The sequence below is a fragment of the Silurus aristotelis genome, assembly GCF_946808225.1.
Source record: "Silurus aristotelis genome assembly, chromosome: 1".
Taxonomy (NCBI): Eukaryota; Metazoa; Chordata; class Actinopteri; order Siluriformes; family Siluridae; genus Silurus; species Silurus aristotelis.
In genome coordinates, this window is record NC_139574.1 from 35,734,736 (window position 1) to 35,752,139 (window position 17,404).

Sequence of the window (17,404 nt, forward strand, 5' to 3'; positions counted from 1 at the left end):
ATATATATATATATATATATATATATATATATATATATATATATATATATATATATATATATATATATATATATATATATATATATATATATATATTCAGTACAGACCAAAAGTTTGGACACACCTTCTCATTCAAAGAGTTTTCTTTATTTTCATGACTATGAAAATTGTAGAGTCACACTGAAGGCATCAAAACTATGAATTAACACATGTGGAATTATATACATAACAATAAAACCCTTTTACTTAGATTACTGCTTTGCACACTCTTGGCATTCTCTTGATGCCTACTTTGAAGAACCTACAATATTTTCAGTTCACTTTTTTGTTATGTATATAATTCCACATGTGTTAATTCATAGTTTTGATGCCTTTAGTGTGACTCTACAATTTTCATAGTCATGAAAATAAAGAAAACTCTTTGAATGAGCAGGTGTGTCCAAACCTTTGGTCTGTACTGTATATATAATATATATATAAACTTTTGGTCTGTACTATATATATATATATATATATATATATATATATATATATATATATATATATATATAAATATATATATATAAATATATATATATATATATATATATATATATATATATATATATATATATATATATATATATACAGTGAGGAAAATAAGTATTTGAACACCCTGCTATTTTGCAAGTTCTCCCACTTATAAATCATGGAGGGGTCTGAAATTGTCATCGTAGGTGCATGTCCACTGCGAGAGACATAATCTGGAAAAAAAAAAAATCCAGAAATCACAATGTATGATTTTTTTAAACTATTTATTTGTATGATACAGCTGCAAATAAGTATTTGAACACCTGTCTATCAGCTAGAATTCTGACCCTCAATGACCTGTTAGTCTGCCTTTAAAATGTCCACCTCCACTACATTTATTATCCTAAATTAGATGCACCTGTTTGAGGTCGTTAGCTGCATAAAGACACCTGTCCACCCCATACAATCAGTAAGAATCCAACTACTAACCTGGCCAAGACCAAAGAGCTGTCCAAAGACACTAGAGACAAAATTGTACACCTTCACATGGCTGGAAAGGGCTACAGGGAAATTGCCAAGCAGCTTGGTAAAAAAAGGTCCACTGTTGGAGCAATCATTAGAAAATGGAAGAAGCTAAACATGACTGTCAATCTCCCTCGGACTGGGGCGCCATGCAAGATCTCACCTCGTGGGGTCTCAATGATCCTAAGGAAGGTAAGAAATCAGCCCAGAACTACACGGGAGGAGCTGCTCAATGACCTGAAAAGAGCTGGGACCACTGTTTTCAAGGTTACTGTTGTTAATACACTAAGACGTCATGGTTTGAAATCATGCATGGCACGGAAGGTTCCCCTGCTTAAACCAGCATATGTCCAGGCACGTCTTAAATTGGCCAATTACCATTTGGATGATCCAGAGGAGTCATGGGAGAAAGTCATGTGGTCAGATGAGACCAAAATAGAACTTTTGGGTCATAATTTCACTAAACGTGTTTGGAGGAAGAAGAATGATGAGTACCATCCCAAGAACACCATCCCTACTGTGAAGCATGGAGGTGGTAGCATCCTGCTTTGGGGGTGTTTTTCTGCACATGAGACAGGGCGACTGCACTGTATTAAGGAGAGGATGACCGGGGCCATGTATTGCGAGATTTTGGGGAACAACCTCCTTCCCTCAGTTAGAGCATTGAAGATGTGTCGAGGCTGGGCCTTCCAACATGACAATGACCCAAAGCACACAGCCAGGATAACCAAGGAGTGGCTCTGTAAGAAGCATATCAAGGTTCTGCTGTGGCCTAGCCAGTCTCCAGACCTAAACCCAATAGAGAATCTTTGGAGGGAGCTCAAACTCCGTGTTTCTCAGTGACAGGCCAGAAACCTGACTGATCTAGAGAAGATCTGTGTGGAGGAGTGGGCCAAAATCCCTCCTGCAATGTGTGCAAACCTGGTGAAAAACTACAGGAAATGTTTGACCTCTGTAATTGCAAACAAAGGCTACTGTACCAAATATTAACATTGACTTTCTTAGGTGTTCAAATACTTATATGCAGCTGTATCATACAAATAAATAGTTTAAAAAATCATACATTGTAATATCTGGATTTTTTTTTAGATAATGTCTCTCACAGTGGACATGCACCTACGATGACAATTTCAGACCCCTCCATGATTTCTAAGTGGGAGAACTTGCAAAATAGCAGGGTGTTCAAATACTTATTTTCCTCACTGTGTATATATATATATATATATATATATATATATATATATATATATATATATATATATATATATATATATATATAGTATTACAATTGGCTGGAGAATCTTTAATGGCCTGCTATAGAGCTGATGCTGAAGTATGGAATATTAGTCATGCTGGTTCAGTATTCCTTTCACCCAGAATGAGTCTCCAAATGTTCCTGCTTTAAAACAACCCCAAACCATTAAGCTTCCACTTCACTGTTTGACTGTGGGGTTGAGGCAGTCTGCTAACATTTCCTCCCCTGTTCGACGATTCAGAGAAGTTCTTGCCTTTTACACGGTTTGTTGCATATTTACAAGCTCAAGTGTATACAGTATTAGTATAGTATCTCACAAAAGTGAGTACACCCCTCACATTTTAGCAACCATTTTTCTTATGTTCACAATACTATAGAGATAAAACTTGGATATACTTAACAGTAGTGAATGTGCAGCTTGTATAACAGTACAGATTTACTGTCCTCTAAAAATAACTCAACATACAGTCATTATTGTTTAAATAACTTTAAAAAAGTAAGTGTACCCTAAGTGAACATGTCAAAACTGTTTTCAAAGTGTCAATACCACTGTTAATAACCACTTGCAGGAGAACAATATCTTTGAAGAGTTTCAGTCAGGTTTTAGGCCCCATCATAGCACAGAAACTGCTCTAGTTAAAATCACTAACGACCTGTTTTTAGCTTCAGACCAAGGCTACATCTCCCTATTAGTTTTACTAGATTTTAGTGCTGCGTTCGACACTATAGATCATGATCTTCTCCTCGATCGCTTACAGAATTACATCGGTATTCAGGGACAGGCATTAAGCTGGTTTAAATCCTACCTGTCCAATCGTTACCATTTTGTAGATTTAAATGGAGAGCTATCCAGGATAATGCTAGTAAATTATGGCGTGCCACAAGGGTCAGTTCTGGGACCCCTGCTTTTTACAATATACATGCTTCCATTAGGAAATATTATTAGAAGGCATGGAATTAGCTTCCATTGTTATGCTGATGATACCCAGCTATATATTTCATCCAAACCAGGCGATACAGCTCAATTAGCTCGCATAACTGAGTGTGTTGAAGAAATAAGAGATTGGATGACCCATAACTTTCTGCTATTAAATTCTGATAAAACGGAGATTTTGCTCATCGGCGCAAAAAATAGTACACAGAAGCTCCAGCATCTCAGCCTGCATTTAGACGGTTGTTCTGTAACTACTAGTTCAACGGTAAAAGACCTGGGAGTTATTTTAGACAGCAACTTATCTTTTAAAAATCACATCAATCAAGTTACAAAAACAGCCTTCTTTCACCTTAGAAATATTTCTAAGCTAAGAAATATGTTATCTATATCTGATGCAGAGAAGCTCGTCCATGCGTTTATGACCTCTAGAATAGACTACTGTAATGCATTACTAGGTGGATGTCCTGCATCATTAATAAACAAGCTTCAGTTAGTTCAGAATGCCGCAGCAAGAGTTCTTACTAGGTCAAGAAAATACGATCATATAACCCCAATCTTATCGTCCCTACATTGGCTTCCTATTAAGTTTCGAATAGACTACAAACTACTGCTACTCACTTATAAAGCACTAAATGGTTTGGCTCCCATGTATCTATCCGGTCTCTTAACACGCTACAATCCGTCACGCTCCCTGAGATCTCAAAACTCTGGGCTTCTAGTAGTTCCTAGAATAGCAAAGTCCACTAAAGGCGGTAGAGCATTTTCACATTTAGCTCCTAAACTCTGGAATAGTCTTCCTGACAGTGTTCGGGGTTCAGGTACACTCTCCCAGTTTAAGTGCAGATTAAAAACATATCTTTTTAGCAAAGCCTACACATAACACACATCACACACATCACATCATAACCTTGTGCTCCAGAACATCTGATCACATGCACATTATCAACTTGTGCTGTTAATATCATGAACAGCAGCTACACTAATTCCTCTCCACTGCTTCTCTTTCTCTCCCCATCCCGAGGCATCCTGAGGTTTGGCCAGCTCCAGTCACGTCCCACCTCGTGAAGATTATGGACCTATGGATGATCATGGAGAAGTAGATGCCGAGTGTTTAAAGGCCCTGGCATGGAGAAGCTGATGCTGGATCTATGATGATCACAAATTGTTCTGTATTGTTGAAAGATTTATGACCAAACTTTTGATGTCACCCATATGAGGATGGGTTCCCCTTTGAGTCTGGTTCCTCTCAAGGTTTCTTCCTCATATCATCTAAGGGAGTTTTTCCTTGCCACTGTCGCCACGGCTTGCTCATCAGGGACAAACGCACACCATTCACCTTTACTGTTGTTTTCTGTAAAGCTGCTTTGAGACAATGTCTGTTGTGAAAAGCGCTATACAAATAAACATGACTTGACTTGACTTGACTGTTATCCAGCACTGCCTTAATCCACCTGGGTGTGAAATTCACCAGAGCTGCACATGATGTTGCTGGAATCCTCTTCCACTCCACCATAATGAGATCACAGAGCTGCTGGATGTTAGACATATGACGCTTCTCCACCTTTCACTTGAGGATTCCCCACAGGTGCTCAATAGGGTTCAGGTCTGGAGACATACTTGGCCACTCCATTAACTTCAGCTTCCTCAGCAAGGCAGTTGTGTGTTTGGGGTCGTTATTATGTTGGAAAACTGCTGTTCGACCCAGTTTCTGAAGGGAGGGCATCATGTTTTGCTTTAGAATGTCACAGTACATGTTGGAATCCATGTTTCCCTCAATAAACTGCCGCTCCCCAGTACCAGCAGCACTCATGCAGCCCTTAGACCATGATGCCACCACCACCCTGCTTGACTGTAGGCAAGACACAATTTTCTTGGTACTTCTCACCAGGTCATATTGGACACCATCAAGCTTCTGCACCTGACGTACAGCAAGAGGACTCAACTTCTTCAATCGACCCTTGCGAGGCCTGTTCCGTGTGGAACCTTGGTACTTCTTGGTACTTGGTCCTTGGTACCACTTCTTGGTTCTTGGTACTTGGTACCACTTCTTGGTACTTGGTACCAAGTACTTCTTGGTACTTCTCACCAGGTCATATTGGACACCATCAAGCTTCTGCACCTGATGTACAGCAAGAGGACTCAACTTTTTTAATCGACCCTTGTGAGGCCTGTTCCGAGTGGAACCTGTCTTGGAAAACCTCTGTATGACATCTCTGTATGAGTTCTTTGCCATGAGGTGCCAACATGCAGTGGTCAGTATGAGAAAATTGTACTCAAAACACAAAATTTTAACTGCTCTAATACAATATACACACTATACTCAATATATACACACTACAAATGTATGGTCGTGTCAAGCAGACAAAAACATGAACATGATGAATAGGACGTCTGGCTTTGCACGGTTACACGATGTACAGCTGTTATCACTTAGGGTGTACTCACTTTCGTTGCCAGTTATTTTTAATAAAATAGCTGTATGTTGAGTTATTTTTAGAGGACAGCAAATCTGTACTGTTATACAAGCTGCACATACACTACTCTAAAATATATCACGGTTCATTTTCGATAGTATTGTCCCTTGACAAGATTATACTAAAATGGTTGCTGAAATGTGAGGGGTGTACTTACTTTTGTGGAAAACAGTATATATAGATTTCAGCAACCATTTCAGGGTTATTTAAAAATAATTGCTTCAGTTCTTTAGCATCGTCATGGAATGGGTCAGTGATCATTTGAAAAAGTTACTATCTAATTTACTATCTAAGGAACTGCAGTATACTTCATTAGTATTCCACATGTAATTTGTAGTAATTCATCAGCTGTGCTATAATGCAGCTTCATAGATCCAAGTGTCAGGGAGCACCCTGCACTCCCGCCCGCACATGCACCCTGCACTCCCACCCAACACGGAGCTTCTCGCCTGATTACTAACTCGGCGCACCTGACTTCTATCAGACTCCCTCCCATATAAGCAGCTTCGCTTCCCACCAACACCGTCCGTTATTGCCCTTATGGACTCAAGCTGTCAGCTCTACGATTTCCCGTTCTGCTGCCAGTTTGCTTGCTCTATCGACACGCTACTATCGTTTCAGCCCTTTTGCTTTTGCCGCTTCGCTCCGGGTTTCTGTTCTGTTTGTGTTAGTGCTCATTTGACTGTACTCCATTCTGTCATTAAAACCCTGGTTTTGCACAGCTCCGCTTTCCGCCTCGTCCGTGCGTAACAGAATAACGGACCGACAACAAAGGAGAGAGAGCCGCCCCTCACCTGGAGATGGACGCACACGCCGGCGCCACATCGGACACGGTACGGGACAGTGCCGCCGCCGCTAACCCCGCACCCGCGGCCGCCTACGTTCCAATGCCGTTTCCCTCTACTTTCTCCGGCGAACCATCTGAATGCCGCGGGTTTTTGATGCAAGTGGATCTCTTCATAGAGATGCAGCCGCAGCGTTTCCCCACCGCTTGAGCCAAGATCGCGTTCATCATCTCCTTGCTTTCCGGGAAGGCGTTAGCCTGGGCCCAATCTCTCTGGGAAGCCGCAGGAATACACGGCATTCACCGCGCACTTCCGGGAAGTGTTCAGTACCTCCCCCGGAGTCCTCTCCACTACGGATCAGCTGCTCGGGTTGCGCCAGGGTGAGGATTCCATCACCGACTACAGCCTCCGTTTTCGCACTCTGGCGGCATCTTGTGGCTGGAACGATTCAGCGCTGCTCGGTATTTATCGGCAGGGTTTGGCTCCTGAAATAAAGCAGGCGATGGCCATTCACGAGGATTCGGTGGGATTGGAAGATTTCATACGGAAATCCGTCGGCCTCGCACAGCGTTTGGCGGCATGCCGGAGCTCGCCACCATTACCCACGTCGTCATTTCCAGTCATGCAACATTCCGCGCCTACGGCTTCAGGGGGCGAACCCATGCAGCTCGGAACCCAGAGGCTGACCCAGAGAGAGCGAAACACCCGCTTGGCCACGGGTAGATGTCTGTACTGCGGGAGGCCGGGTCATTTCATCGCCGGCTGCCCCACTCGCCCATCTCGTGCCTCGGTGAGTTCAGTCCCGTTTCCTACTGAAATCTCTCCGTTATCCAAGCTCTTGGTGACACTGTTAACACCTGCTCTCTCTTTATCGGTTCGGGCGCTGGTTGACTCCGGTTCCGCAGGGAACTTCATCTCACAGGACTGCCTCGACCGGCTACAGCTCCGCCGAGAGAGGGGCTCCCAGGACTTAGCCGTGCAAACCATCCAGGGGCGCCCGCTGGGGAGAGGCTGGGTGAAGTATTGTGCCCCGGCGATCACACTACAGGTCGGACTGTTCCACCAGGAGGAGATCAGGTTCATGGTGCTTGAGGACTCCACTGTCAGCGTGATCCTGGGAAGACCCTGGCTTCAACAACACGCGCCGAGGTGTTCCTGGGACCCGTGCGACATCCTGGAGTGGAGCCCTCACTGCCTCCAGCACTGCCTCTCCGGACTTCCCTCCAGGATCCCGCGGGCCATCGTGGGTGCCACCCAGGTGGAAGCATCGACCATTAACACCCAGGTTGAGCTCCCTGAAGCGTATCGGGCCTACAAGGACGTTTTCAGTGCACAGGCCGTCACCCGTCTTCCTCCTCACCGGCCTTGGGACTGTGCTATTGACTTGCTTCCGGGGCGAAGCTACCCAAGGGCCGGATCTACCCCCTGTCAGCCCCTGAACACAAGGCGATGGAGGAATACATCGCACAGGCCCTCCGTCAAGGGTTCATCGCCCCTTCCACTTCTCCGGCGGCCTCCAGCTTCTTCTTTGTGGGGAAAAAGGACGGTGGTCTCCGGCCCTGCATTGATTTCCGACAGCTGAATTCCCAGATCGTTCCCCTTCCTTATCCCCTGCCGCTCGTTCCGGCGGCCCTGGAGGAGCTACGGGAGGTGCGGGTCTTCTCCAAGCTCGACCTACGGAGCGCCTACAATCTGGTGCGCATCAGGAAGGGGGACGAGTGGAAGACGGCCTTCATCACGCCCTCGGGACACTACGAGTACCGGGTCATGCCGTACGGCCTTTCCATCTCCCCGGCCGTGTTCCAGGGGTTCATGAACGAAGTGCTCCGACCATACCTCCAGAGGTTCGTGATGGTTTACATCAATGACATCCTCATATACTCACGGACTCTGGAGGAACACCTGGACCACATGAAACAAGTCCTAGGAGCACTCCGTTCACAACATCTGTACTTGAATCTCTCCAAATGCGAGTTCCATCGCCCTCAGACCCGGTTCCTTGGTTACATCATCAGCTCCCAGGGGATTCAGATGGACGAAAGGAAGGTCCAAGCAGTGCGGGACTGGCCCGTTCCGACCACCATCAAGGAGCTCCAATGCTTTCTGGGCTTTGCCAACTTTTACCGTAGGTTCATCCAGGGTTACAGCCAGATCACCGCTCCCCTCACCTCTCTCCTCCGGGGTAAGGCACGCGCCCTCGGCTGGACCCATGAGGCTCAGAAGGCTTTCGACGAGCTCCGCGAGCGCTTCTGCCACGCCCCCGTCCTTCGCCACCCGGATCCCACACATCCCTTTGTCGTAGAGGTGGACGCTTCCTCGACAGGGGTAGGGGCGACCCTCTCTCAACGGACGGGCTCCCCTCCAACGCTCCACCCGTGTGCGTATTACTCCCACAAACTCACTCCGGCTGAACAGATTTATGACATCGGGAACCGGGAGCTCCTGGCCATCAAACTCGCCCTGGAGGAATGGAGGCATTGGTTGGAGGGCGCTGAGCACCCTTTCACTGTCATCACCGATCATAAGAACCTCCAGTACCTGCGGGAGGCCCGAAGATTGAACCCCAGGCAGGCTCAGTGGGCCCTGTTCTTCACCCGCTTCCGCTTTCAGGTCACCTATCGATCGGGGGCCCAAAACGGCAAGGCGGATGCCCTCTCCCGCCTGTTCGGGCCCGACGAGCCCCGGGACCCGGTCCCCATCCTTCCGCCCGATCTCATCGTGGGGCCGATCATCTGGGACTTAGATGAGGACATCCGCACGGCCACGCTCCAAGAACCGAGCCCCGGAGGGGTGCCCCGAGGGTAAGGTGTATAGGGGCAGGCCACCCCGGCGAGAAACGCACCCTCCAGCTAGTTCAAGGCTGGTATTGGTGGCCCGGTATGACGAGGGAGATCGCTCGCTTCGTCCAAGGGTGCCCCACATGCGCCATGACCAAGGTACCGCGTCGCCTACCCGTGGGCAGGTTGGTGCCACTCCCGGTCCCGCAACGTCCTTGGTCCCACCTGGGTGTCGACTTTGTCACCGATCTCCCCCGCTCCGAAGGGAACACTTGTATCCTGGTGGTAGTGGACCGGTTCTCAAAAGGCTGTCGCTTCATCCCCCTGAAGGGCCTGCCGACCGCCCTGGAGACCGCCGAGGCCCTGTTCCACCAAGTCTTTCGCACCTTCGGCCTCCCAGAGGAGATCGTCTCGGACCGAGGACCGCAATTTACGTCACGGGTCTGGAGGGCTTTCTTTCATCTCCTAGGGGTCTCAGTTAGCCTTTCCTCCGGTTACCATCCCCAGACCAACGGGCAGGCGGAAAGGAAGATTCAGGAAGCTCAGCCAGTATCTTCGGGCGTATTGCAGCCAGGACCAGGAGAGCTGGTGTCGTTTTCTGCCATGGGCCGAGTACGCCCAAAACTCGCTGCGCCAGGACGCGACGGGGCTTACGCCCTTCCAGTGTACGCTGGGTTTCCAGCCACCTCTCTTCCCTTGGTCCGACGAGCCCAGTGACGTACCCGTTTTCGCAGGGCTCGGGCGTCTGGTGCCGCCCCTGGAGGAGGGGGTGGTGTCAGGGAGCACCCTGCACTCCCGCCCGCACATGCTCCGCCAACACGGAGCTTCTCGCCTGATTACTAACTCGGCGCACCTGACTTCTATCAGACTCCCTCTCATATAAGCAGCTTCGCTTCCCACCAACACCGTCCGTTATTGCCCTTATGGACTCAAGCTGTCAGCTCTACGATTTCCCGTTCTGCTGCCAGTTTGCTTGCTCTATCGACACGCTACTATCGTTTCAGCCCTTTTGCTTTTGCCGCTTCGCTCCGGGTTTTTGTTCTGGTTGTGTTAGTGCTCATTTGACTGTACTCCATTCTGTCATTAAAACCCTGGTTTTGCACAGCTCCGCTTTCCGCCTCGTCCGTGCGTAACACCAAGTGCTGAACACATTTTTAACAATCGGATAAAAGCCGCTATAACGTCAGTTTAACATAATTAGTTTTTACAGGTGAATGGGTCATCCCACACATCCATAACTCACTTACTGTATTGTTCCGAATGGATTAGGAAACTTTTTTTTTTTGTGCATTTCAAATTTCCGAGACTTAGATACAGGTTGGAATACGACCCGGATTCCCTGGTGCCAAATGCTATAAAGCACCTAAAAATGGCAATGATGGAATGTTTTCCTAAAAAAATACTTATAAAAAAACACAGTCTGAGAGAGTGTGAGGGGAGTGAAAGATTTTTTTCCACTTGGTCAAGGAAGGAGTCTAGGACTGGCTCAAGCCTCACTCTTTTGTTGTGCATATCATCTCTGATCAGAAATGAGGTGAGGAGACTGGTGCTATATGTGTCTTTTGGCCTATTTTCTGGTTGTAAATACTTTTATATTCACTAATATAACAAACATCATGCACGCAACTGTTTTAAATGTTTTAAAGTAAAAAAAAAAACCCTAATGAAACCCACATAATGAATATTTGTTGAACCTGCAGTAATCAAAGCTATCCAATTTACTGACAAATTGGCATCAATGCCCAATTAATTATACAGTATATCGTTATATTTGAATTTTCTGAATTTGACTGATTCCTGGGACCTTTAATTGGGCAGATTTTTTATAAGCAATAAGAAGAAATTAGTAAATGTGTGCCTCTGCCCATCCTAATTAAGTGCATATATAACAAACGCAATGCATGCATATAGTAGAAATGTGGCCCATGAAACAAACTTTGGTCTAAAAACTCTTAATCTAGCAAATATTATATAAAAACACAGCCAGATGTAAATGTATAAAGGTATTTCTCTATCAAATTTGTAAAGCATGTAATTCTCATATGATATACTGCAGCGGCACCAAACTATTTTTGCACCATGGACTATTTTCCAGCAAGATGTTTTTTTCCATAGACCACCGGGGGGGTGGGGTGGGGTTGTATAAATGCATTTAATAGGATTTCATTATTAATTTCCTTATTGAATATAATGTGTAATAAAAATTTAACTGAACTCACCACAATGCGGAATCAGTGAGAGCTTTATTTATTGGTGCCTAGAAAAAAAAAGTGACTGAAACAAGTGCAGGAAATTGGCATAAAACTTTTTCATTTTCATTTTATTGACTTATATGTTGGCGAATATGCGATTTTGAAATCAAAATACGCAAATATGCAATTTTTAAATCAAAATAATAAAAGTCAATAACATAGAAATAAAAAAGTTTTGTTTTTTTTCTGGCCCAGTTCCAAATGATCCGTCGCCCTGTACCGGTCCGTGCCTGGTAGTTGGGGACCACTGATGTATGGAATAAATCCTCACATTTGACATACATATGTTTTGAAGAAATCTTATCTTTCCTCAAAAACAGGTGCCTTACAGCTGCCTCTTGAATGCAGAATAATCCTGTGTTTTAAAAGTGACAACAGATTCATATTAACACACATGATCTTATATGCTCATAATAGTATACTAGAGTATACAGTGAGGCAAAAAAAGTATTTAGTCAACCACCAAAGTTCCCCCACTTAAAAAGATGAGAGAGGCCTGTCATTTTCATCATAGGTACACTTTAACTATTAGAGACAAAAACAAAACAAAAATCCAGAAAATCACATTGTCTGATTTTTAAAGATTTTATTTGCAAATTATGGTGGAAAATAAGTATTTGGTCACCTACAAAAAAAGCAAGATTTCTGTCTCTCACAGACCTGTAACTTCTTCTTTAAGAGGCTCCTCTGTCCTCCACTTGGTACCTGTATTAATGGCACCTGTTTGAACTCGTTATCAGTATAAAAAACACCTGTCCACAACCTTAAACAGTCAGACTCCAAACTCCACTATGGCCAAGACCAAAAAGCTGTCAAAGGATACCAGAAACAAAATTGTAGACCTGCACCAGGCTGGAAAGATTGAATCTGCAATAGGTAAGCAGCTTGGTGTGAAGAAATCAACTGTGGAAGCAATTATTAGAAAATGGAAGACATACAAGACCACTGATAATCTCCCTCGATCTGGGGCTCCACACAAGATCTCACCCCGTGGAGTCAAAAAGATCACAAACGCAAGAACGGTGAGCAAAAATCCCAGAAACACACGGGGGGACCTAGTGAATGACCTGCAGAGAGCTGGGACCAAAGTACTAAAGGCTACCATCAGTAACACACTATGCTGCCAGGGACTCAAATCCTGCAGTGCCAGATGTGTCACCCTACTTAAACCAGTACATGTCCAGGCCCATCTGAAGTTTGCTAGAGAGCATTTGGATGATCCAGAAGAGGATTGGGAGAATGTCATATGGTCAGATGAAACCAAAATAGAACTTCTTGGAAAAACTCAACGTGTCGTGTTTGGAGGAGAAAGAATGCCGAGTTGCATCCAAAGAACACCATACCTACTGTAAAGCATGGGGGTGGAAACATCATGCTTTGGGGCTGTTTTTCTGCAAAGGGACCAGGATGACTGATCTGTGTAAAGAAAAGAATGAATGGGGCCATGTATCGTGAGATTTTGAGTGAAAAACTTCTTCCATCAGCAAGGGCACTGAAGATGAAACGTGGCTGGGTCTTTCAGCATGACAATGATCCCAAACACACAACGCCCAGGCAACGTAGAAGTGGTTTTGTAAGAAGCATTTCAAGCTCCTGGAGTGGCCTAGCCAGTCTCTAGATCTCAACCCCATAGAAAATCTTTGGAGGGAGTTGAAAATCCGTGTTGCCTAGCGACAGGTCCAAAACATCACTGCTCTAGACAAGATCTGCATGGAGAAATGGTCAACATTGTGTAAAAACCTTATGAAGACTTACAGAAAACGTTTGATCTCTGTCATTGCCAACAAAAAGTATATAACGTAAAGTATTGAGATGAACTTTTGTTATTGACTTATTTTCCACCATGATTTGCAAATAAATTCTTAAAAAATCAGACAATGTGATTTTCTGGATTTCTTTTCCTTATTTTGACTCTCATAGTTGAAGTGTACCTATGATAAAAATTACAGGCCTCTCGCATCTTTTAAAGTGGGAGAACTTGCACAATAGGTGGCTGACTAAATACTTTTTTGCCCCACTGTATCTATAGTAACAGCTTGTATAAAGGGTATTTGTGTGACAATCTGAAGCTAAAACTAAATAGATCTTTATTTTTTTTTCGGTAATTGTAGTAAAGGAAGTTTATCTAACATTTATGGAACTGGTCTCAGGTGTTATCGCATTGGAACAGACAGGAAACTTCCGAACCCTATGTTAAATTATGTAGGACAGAGAAGTCAGTGTTTTCCAATTTCTGAATCGAATGGAAAGCTGTGTTTTTTTTTTTTATATCATTAACTTTAAAATAGATAGAGAGAGAGAGTGAGAGTGAGAGAGAGAGAGCGAGAGAGAGAGAGAGAGAGAGAGAGAGAGAGAGAGAGAGAGAGAGAGAGAGAGAGAAACACAAGAAAAGCTGTTGAGGAATTTACCCTTTATATAGAACATAATTTCATTTGCCTCGTGGATACTCCATAATATTAAATGAAACTATAAACCGATACAAACGGGTAACACAACATTCATTGTTAGCGTCTGGGTGGTGCAACAGAAACGCCTTCATTTGCCAGAAACTTGTCGGTATGAAACCTGCCAATGCCACGGCCTCTGTGGCTGGGAGCCAAAAGAGCAAAATATTCTTTTAGTTAAAAAGGATGGCTCTCTTCCCTGTCAATCACAGACACAATCCAGTCAGGGTTGTCTGTCAGCCTCATGAATGCAAAAGATGGCAGGCATGTTGTCATGTTCCAGGAGAGAAAATCCACTTAGGATTTATTTAAACTTCTTGCTACAATGACGGCCAGGTTCCAGTGGGACCTGAGTCTTTCAGAGGAAACACTGGACATGATGCAGGAATACGCTCTGAATGGTATGCGAGACCGTTGCAGGGCACCATGCACACACACACACACACACACACACACACACACACACACACACACACACACACACACACACACACACACACACACACACACACACACACACACTTAGCTGCAATTTTAGAGTAACCAATTAGCTGTTTTTAGGAGGAAAATTGAAAGGATGAAGAAAACAAATTTTTTAGCAAGAACATGGGAATGCCAAACAGTAGTATAGTAACCCTCTGGATATACCTGAAGCTAAAACACTATTTTATTGTATAAAAACAGTACATTCTAGAAAAAAACCTCAAACAGTTCACAGTCTTGTAGTAACACAGTAACACATTCTTAACACTAATAGTCTTAATGTTCGTTTTTGACATAAGACAAATGATTGATCTTTGATTATTTCCTAGACAAATAACTATTTGCTTCCAAAAATAGAATTTTGAATCATTTCAGCATTCATTTTATACAAAAAACAGCTGGGAAATACTGTATTTACCATGACGCCTGCGAAGAGGCAGACCACTTTGCCGCAGGTGGTTGTGGGAGACACGTCTCCATAACCTACTGTAAGGAAGGTGATCGCAATGAGCCAGAGAGCTGTACCCATACTGCCTGTCTCCACCTGGGCCTGTCTACAAATGAAGACATCAGACAGAATATGCAAAATTAATGAATCCTGGCATTTTTTTTGCAGTAAAGCATGGTGGTGGCAGCATCATCTTGTTGCTTTTCAATTGGTACTGTTTCTCTAGTCAAGAGAAAGGAAATCATACATACATACATCAAACAGGCTCCGATTTGCTTATCATTTCAATTTTGATAGAGATAGATAGATAGATAGATAGATAGATAGATAGATAGATAGATAGATAGATAGATAGATAGATAGATAGATAGATCATAGTCTATAGTCCATAAACATTTGCACACTGAAAAAAATATTACACAACATAATTGGAGTCGAAATTGAATAAAGAATATACCCTAAACATTTCATCCATATCAGATAAACAGTGTAGAAATTACAGCACTTTAATATGCATTTCCCCACTTATTAAAGGAACCATAAGTAATTGGACAACTGGGTGATAACCTGTCCCACAGACAGGCGTTTGTTATTCCAACACTATTTTATGTATAGCACGCAGATTAAAGATCTAGTGTGAATTTAAGGTGTGATAATTTGCATTTGGAATCTTTTCCGGTTAACTCTCAATATAAACTCTGAGGCATTGCCAGTGAAGCAAACCATCATTACACTGATAAATCAAAACAAACTTTTTAGCAATATAGCAAAAACCATTATTTACAGACAAAGCAACTATATGGTACATTCTCAATAAGACATAACACATTGGTGAGCTTAGGAAAACCAAAAGGTCGGAATGACTTTTTTCATTTTGTACCTTAAAAATGTGTTTGTTGGGATTAGGAAGAACCACAGATAACTTTAACATTGAATAATACACTTATACACACACATACACACATGCTGACACAGACCCATAGACACAGACTAGCTTTCTGTAACTGCATGTAGTTGCGTATTAATCAGTCAAATTAATCTACTTAAATATTAAATTATAGTTTTTTTCAGTGTTAAAAATGTAAAAAATAAAAATAGTAAATAAACCATGCACTGCACATAGTTATTGAAAATTACTTCCTCTTACTGCCTCAACGTGGGCCTCACTACAAAACAAGATTTATTCTCCTAAAAAATAACCAAAAAACAAAAAAAAACCCATGATGCTCCATTTCACAATCTATGCAGAGTTGGCAGGAAAGAAAATAAATATTTGTGGTCCTGAAAGAGACCTATTTATAACAGAACTATTACTAAAAACTTGTTTCCAAATCAGGATTTTAAATTGACCATCAACAGAAATGGGAGGATGAATTTGTGCCTGGAAGTTTGACGTGCTTTCGAGCATGTACATATACGTTATGTACGTTTCAGTGTGTGTGTGTGTGTGTGTGTGTGTGTGTGTGTGTGTGTGTGTGTGTGTTTGTATAAGTGTTGTGTGTGCGCGAGTTTGTTCTACCTTTCACACAGCCGAAGCATCCAGGCAGAGGTAAACCAGAAGAGCATGATAAAAACCAGGAGCGTGCGTGCCGGGTACTTGTTCATGAGTACCTTGAGAACGAAGCGGAACGTGAAGTTGATGTTGTTGAGTGAGCCGATACTCCTGTAAGAGGCACTCAGCAGCACCTTGCTGTGAAGCAGAATGGCCCGGTGCACCAGGTACAGGCGCAAAAACATCAGTGCTGATAGCAGTAGCTCTAACTCCAGCCATGCCTCCATGGGACTGCTACAGAGGCACAACGGCGTTGAAACCGTGGGCAGAGTGGAGGAGGAGGAAGAGTTTGTTGCTAAAGTCAAGGGGCCCAAGTAGATGCCTACTGGGTGGAGGGCACAGACCAGGAGCTCCAGCGAAATGCAAAGCACACGGTTGGTGGTCATGGCAATGCGCCAGTCCACCTGGTTGTGGTCTATGATGAAGAGCTTGTGAGAAGAAGAACAAGAAGATCATACATTAATTAGTATGGATTCTTCTATTCATATGTGTATTCAGACAATTGGAGATACATTATAAGAACAAATAAAACAATAAGAACAAACAAAAACAAATATGATAATTTGCCTTATTAAAAAAAAAATATATATATTATGTTTAAATACCAGGTCCCTTAATAAGGCAATTGTTTCTAAACAGTGTTTATAGCTTAAATATATGTTTTTGTGCCATTATGCCTCTGCTTTTTTGTAATTTCTGTTTGTCGCACTCAACTTTTTTAGCTTCATATATAATAGCATTTCAACACATCCAAATGATAACATTTGCCTTAGTATTTTCCCCTTTGATACGCAAATATATGAAGTTTTATGTTTGTCCAGTTGCCGCCAATTTATTGAGCGGTAGATGTTTCTAAGATTCTGAGGGTGAGTTATTAGTGTGGCGTTTTGGATGTTCTCCCTTTGTCCCTGTGGATTTTTTTTTCACGTTCTCCAATTTCTTTCGACCCTCCAGGAAGGTTTTCTGGG

At 43.4% G+C, this 17,404-nt stretch overlaps 1 protein-coding gene across 1 annotated transcript in view; it reads right to left on the minus strand.

Moving 5' to 3' along the window:
• kcnn4 (potassium intermediate/small conductance calcium-activated channel, subfamily N, member 4) overlaps window positions 1-17,404 on the minus strand; it is a 58,469-nt gene that overhangs the window by 21,808 nt on the left and 19,257 nt on the right. The window contains exons 3-4 of the mRNA XM_083537836.1: window positions 16,404-16,864; window positions 14,855-14,990 (exon numbers count right to left, since the gene is read on the minus strand). Coding sequence (XP_083393962.1) covers window positions 14,855-14,990; window positions 16,404-16,864 — 597 coding nt within the window. The remainder of the gene's footprint in view (window positions 1-14,854; window positions 14,991-16,403; window positions 16,865-17,404) is intronic.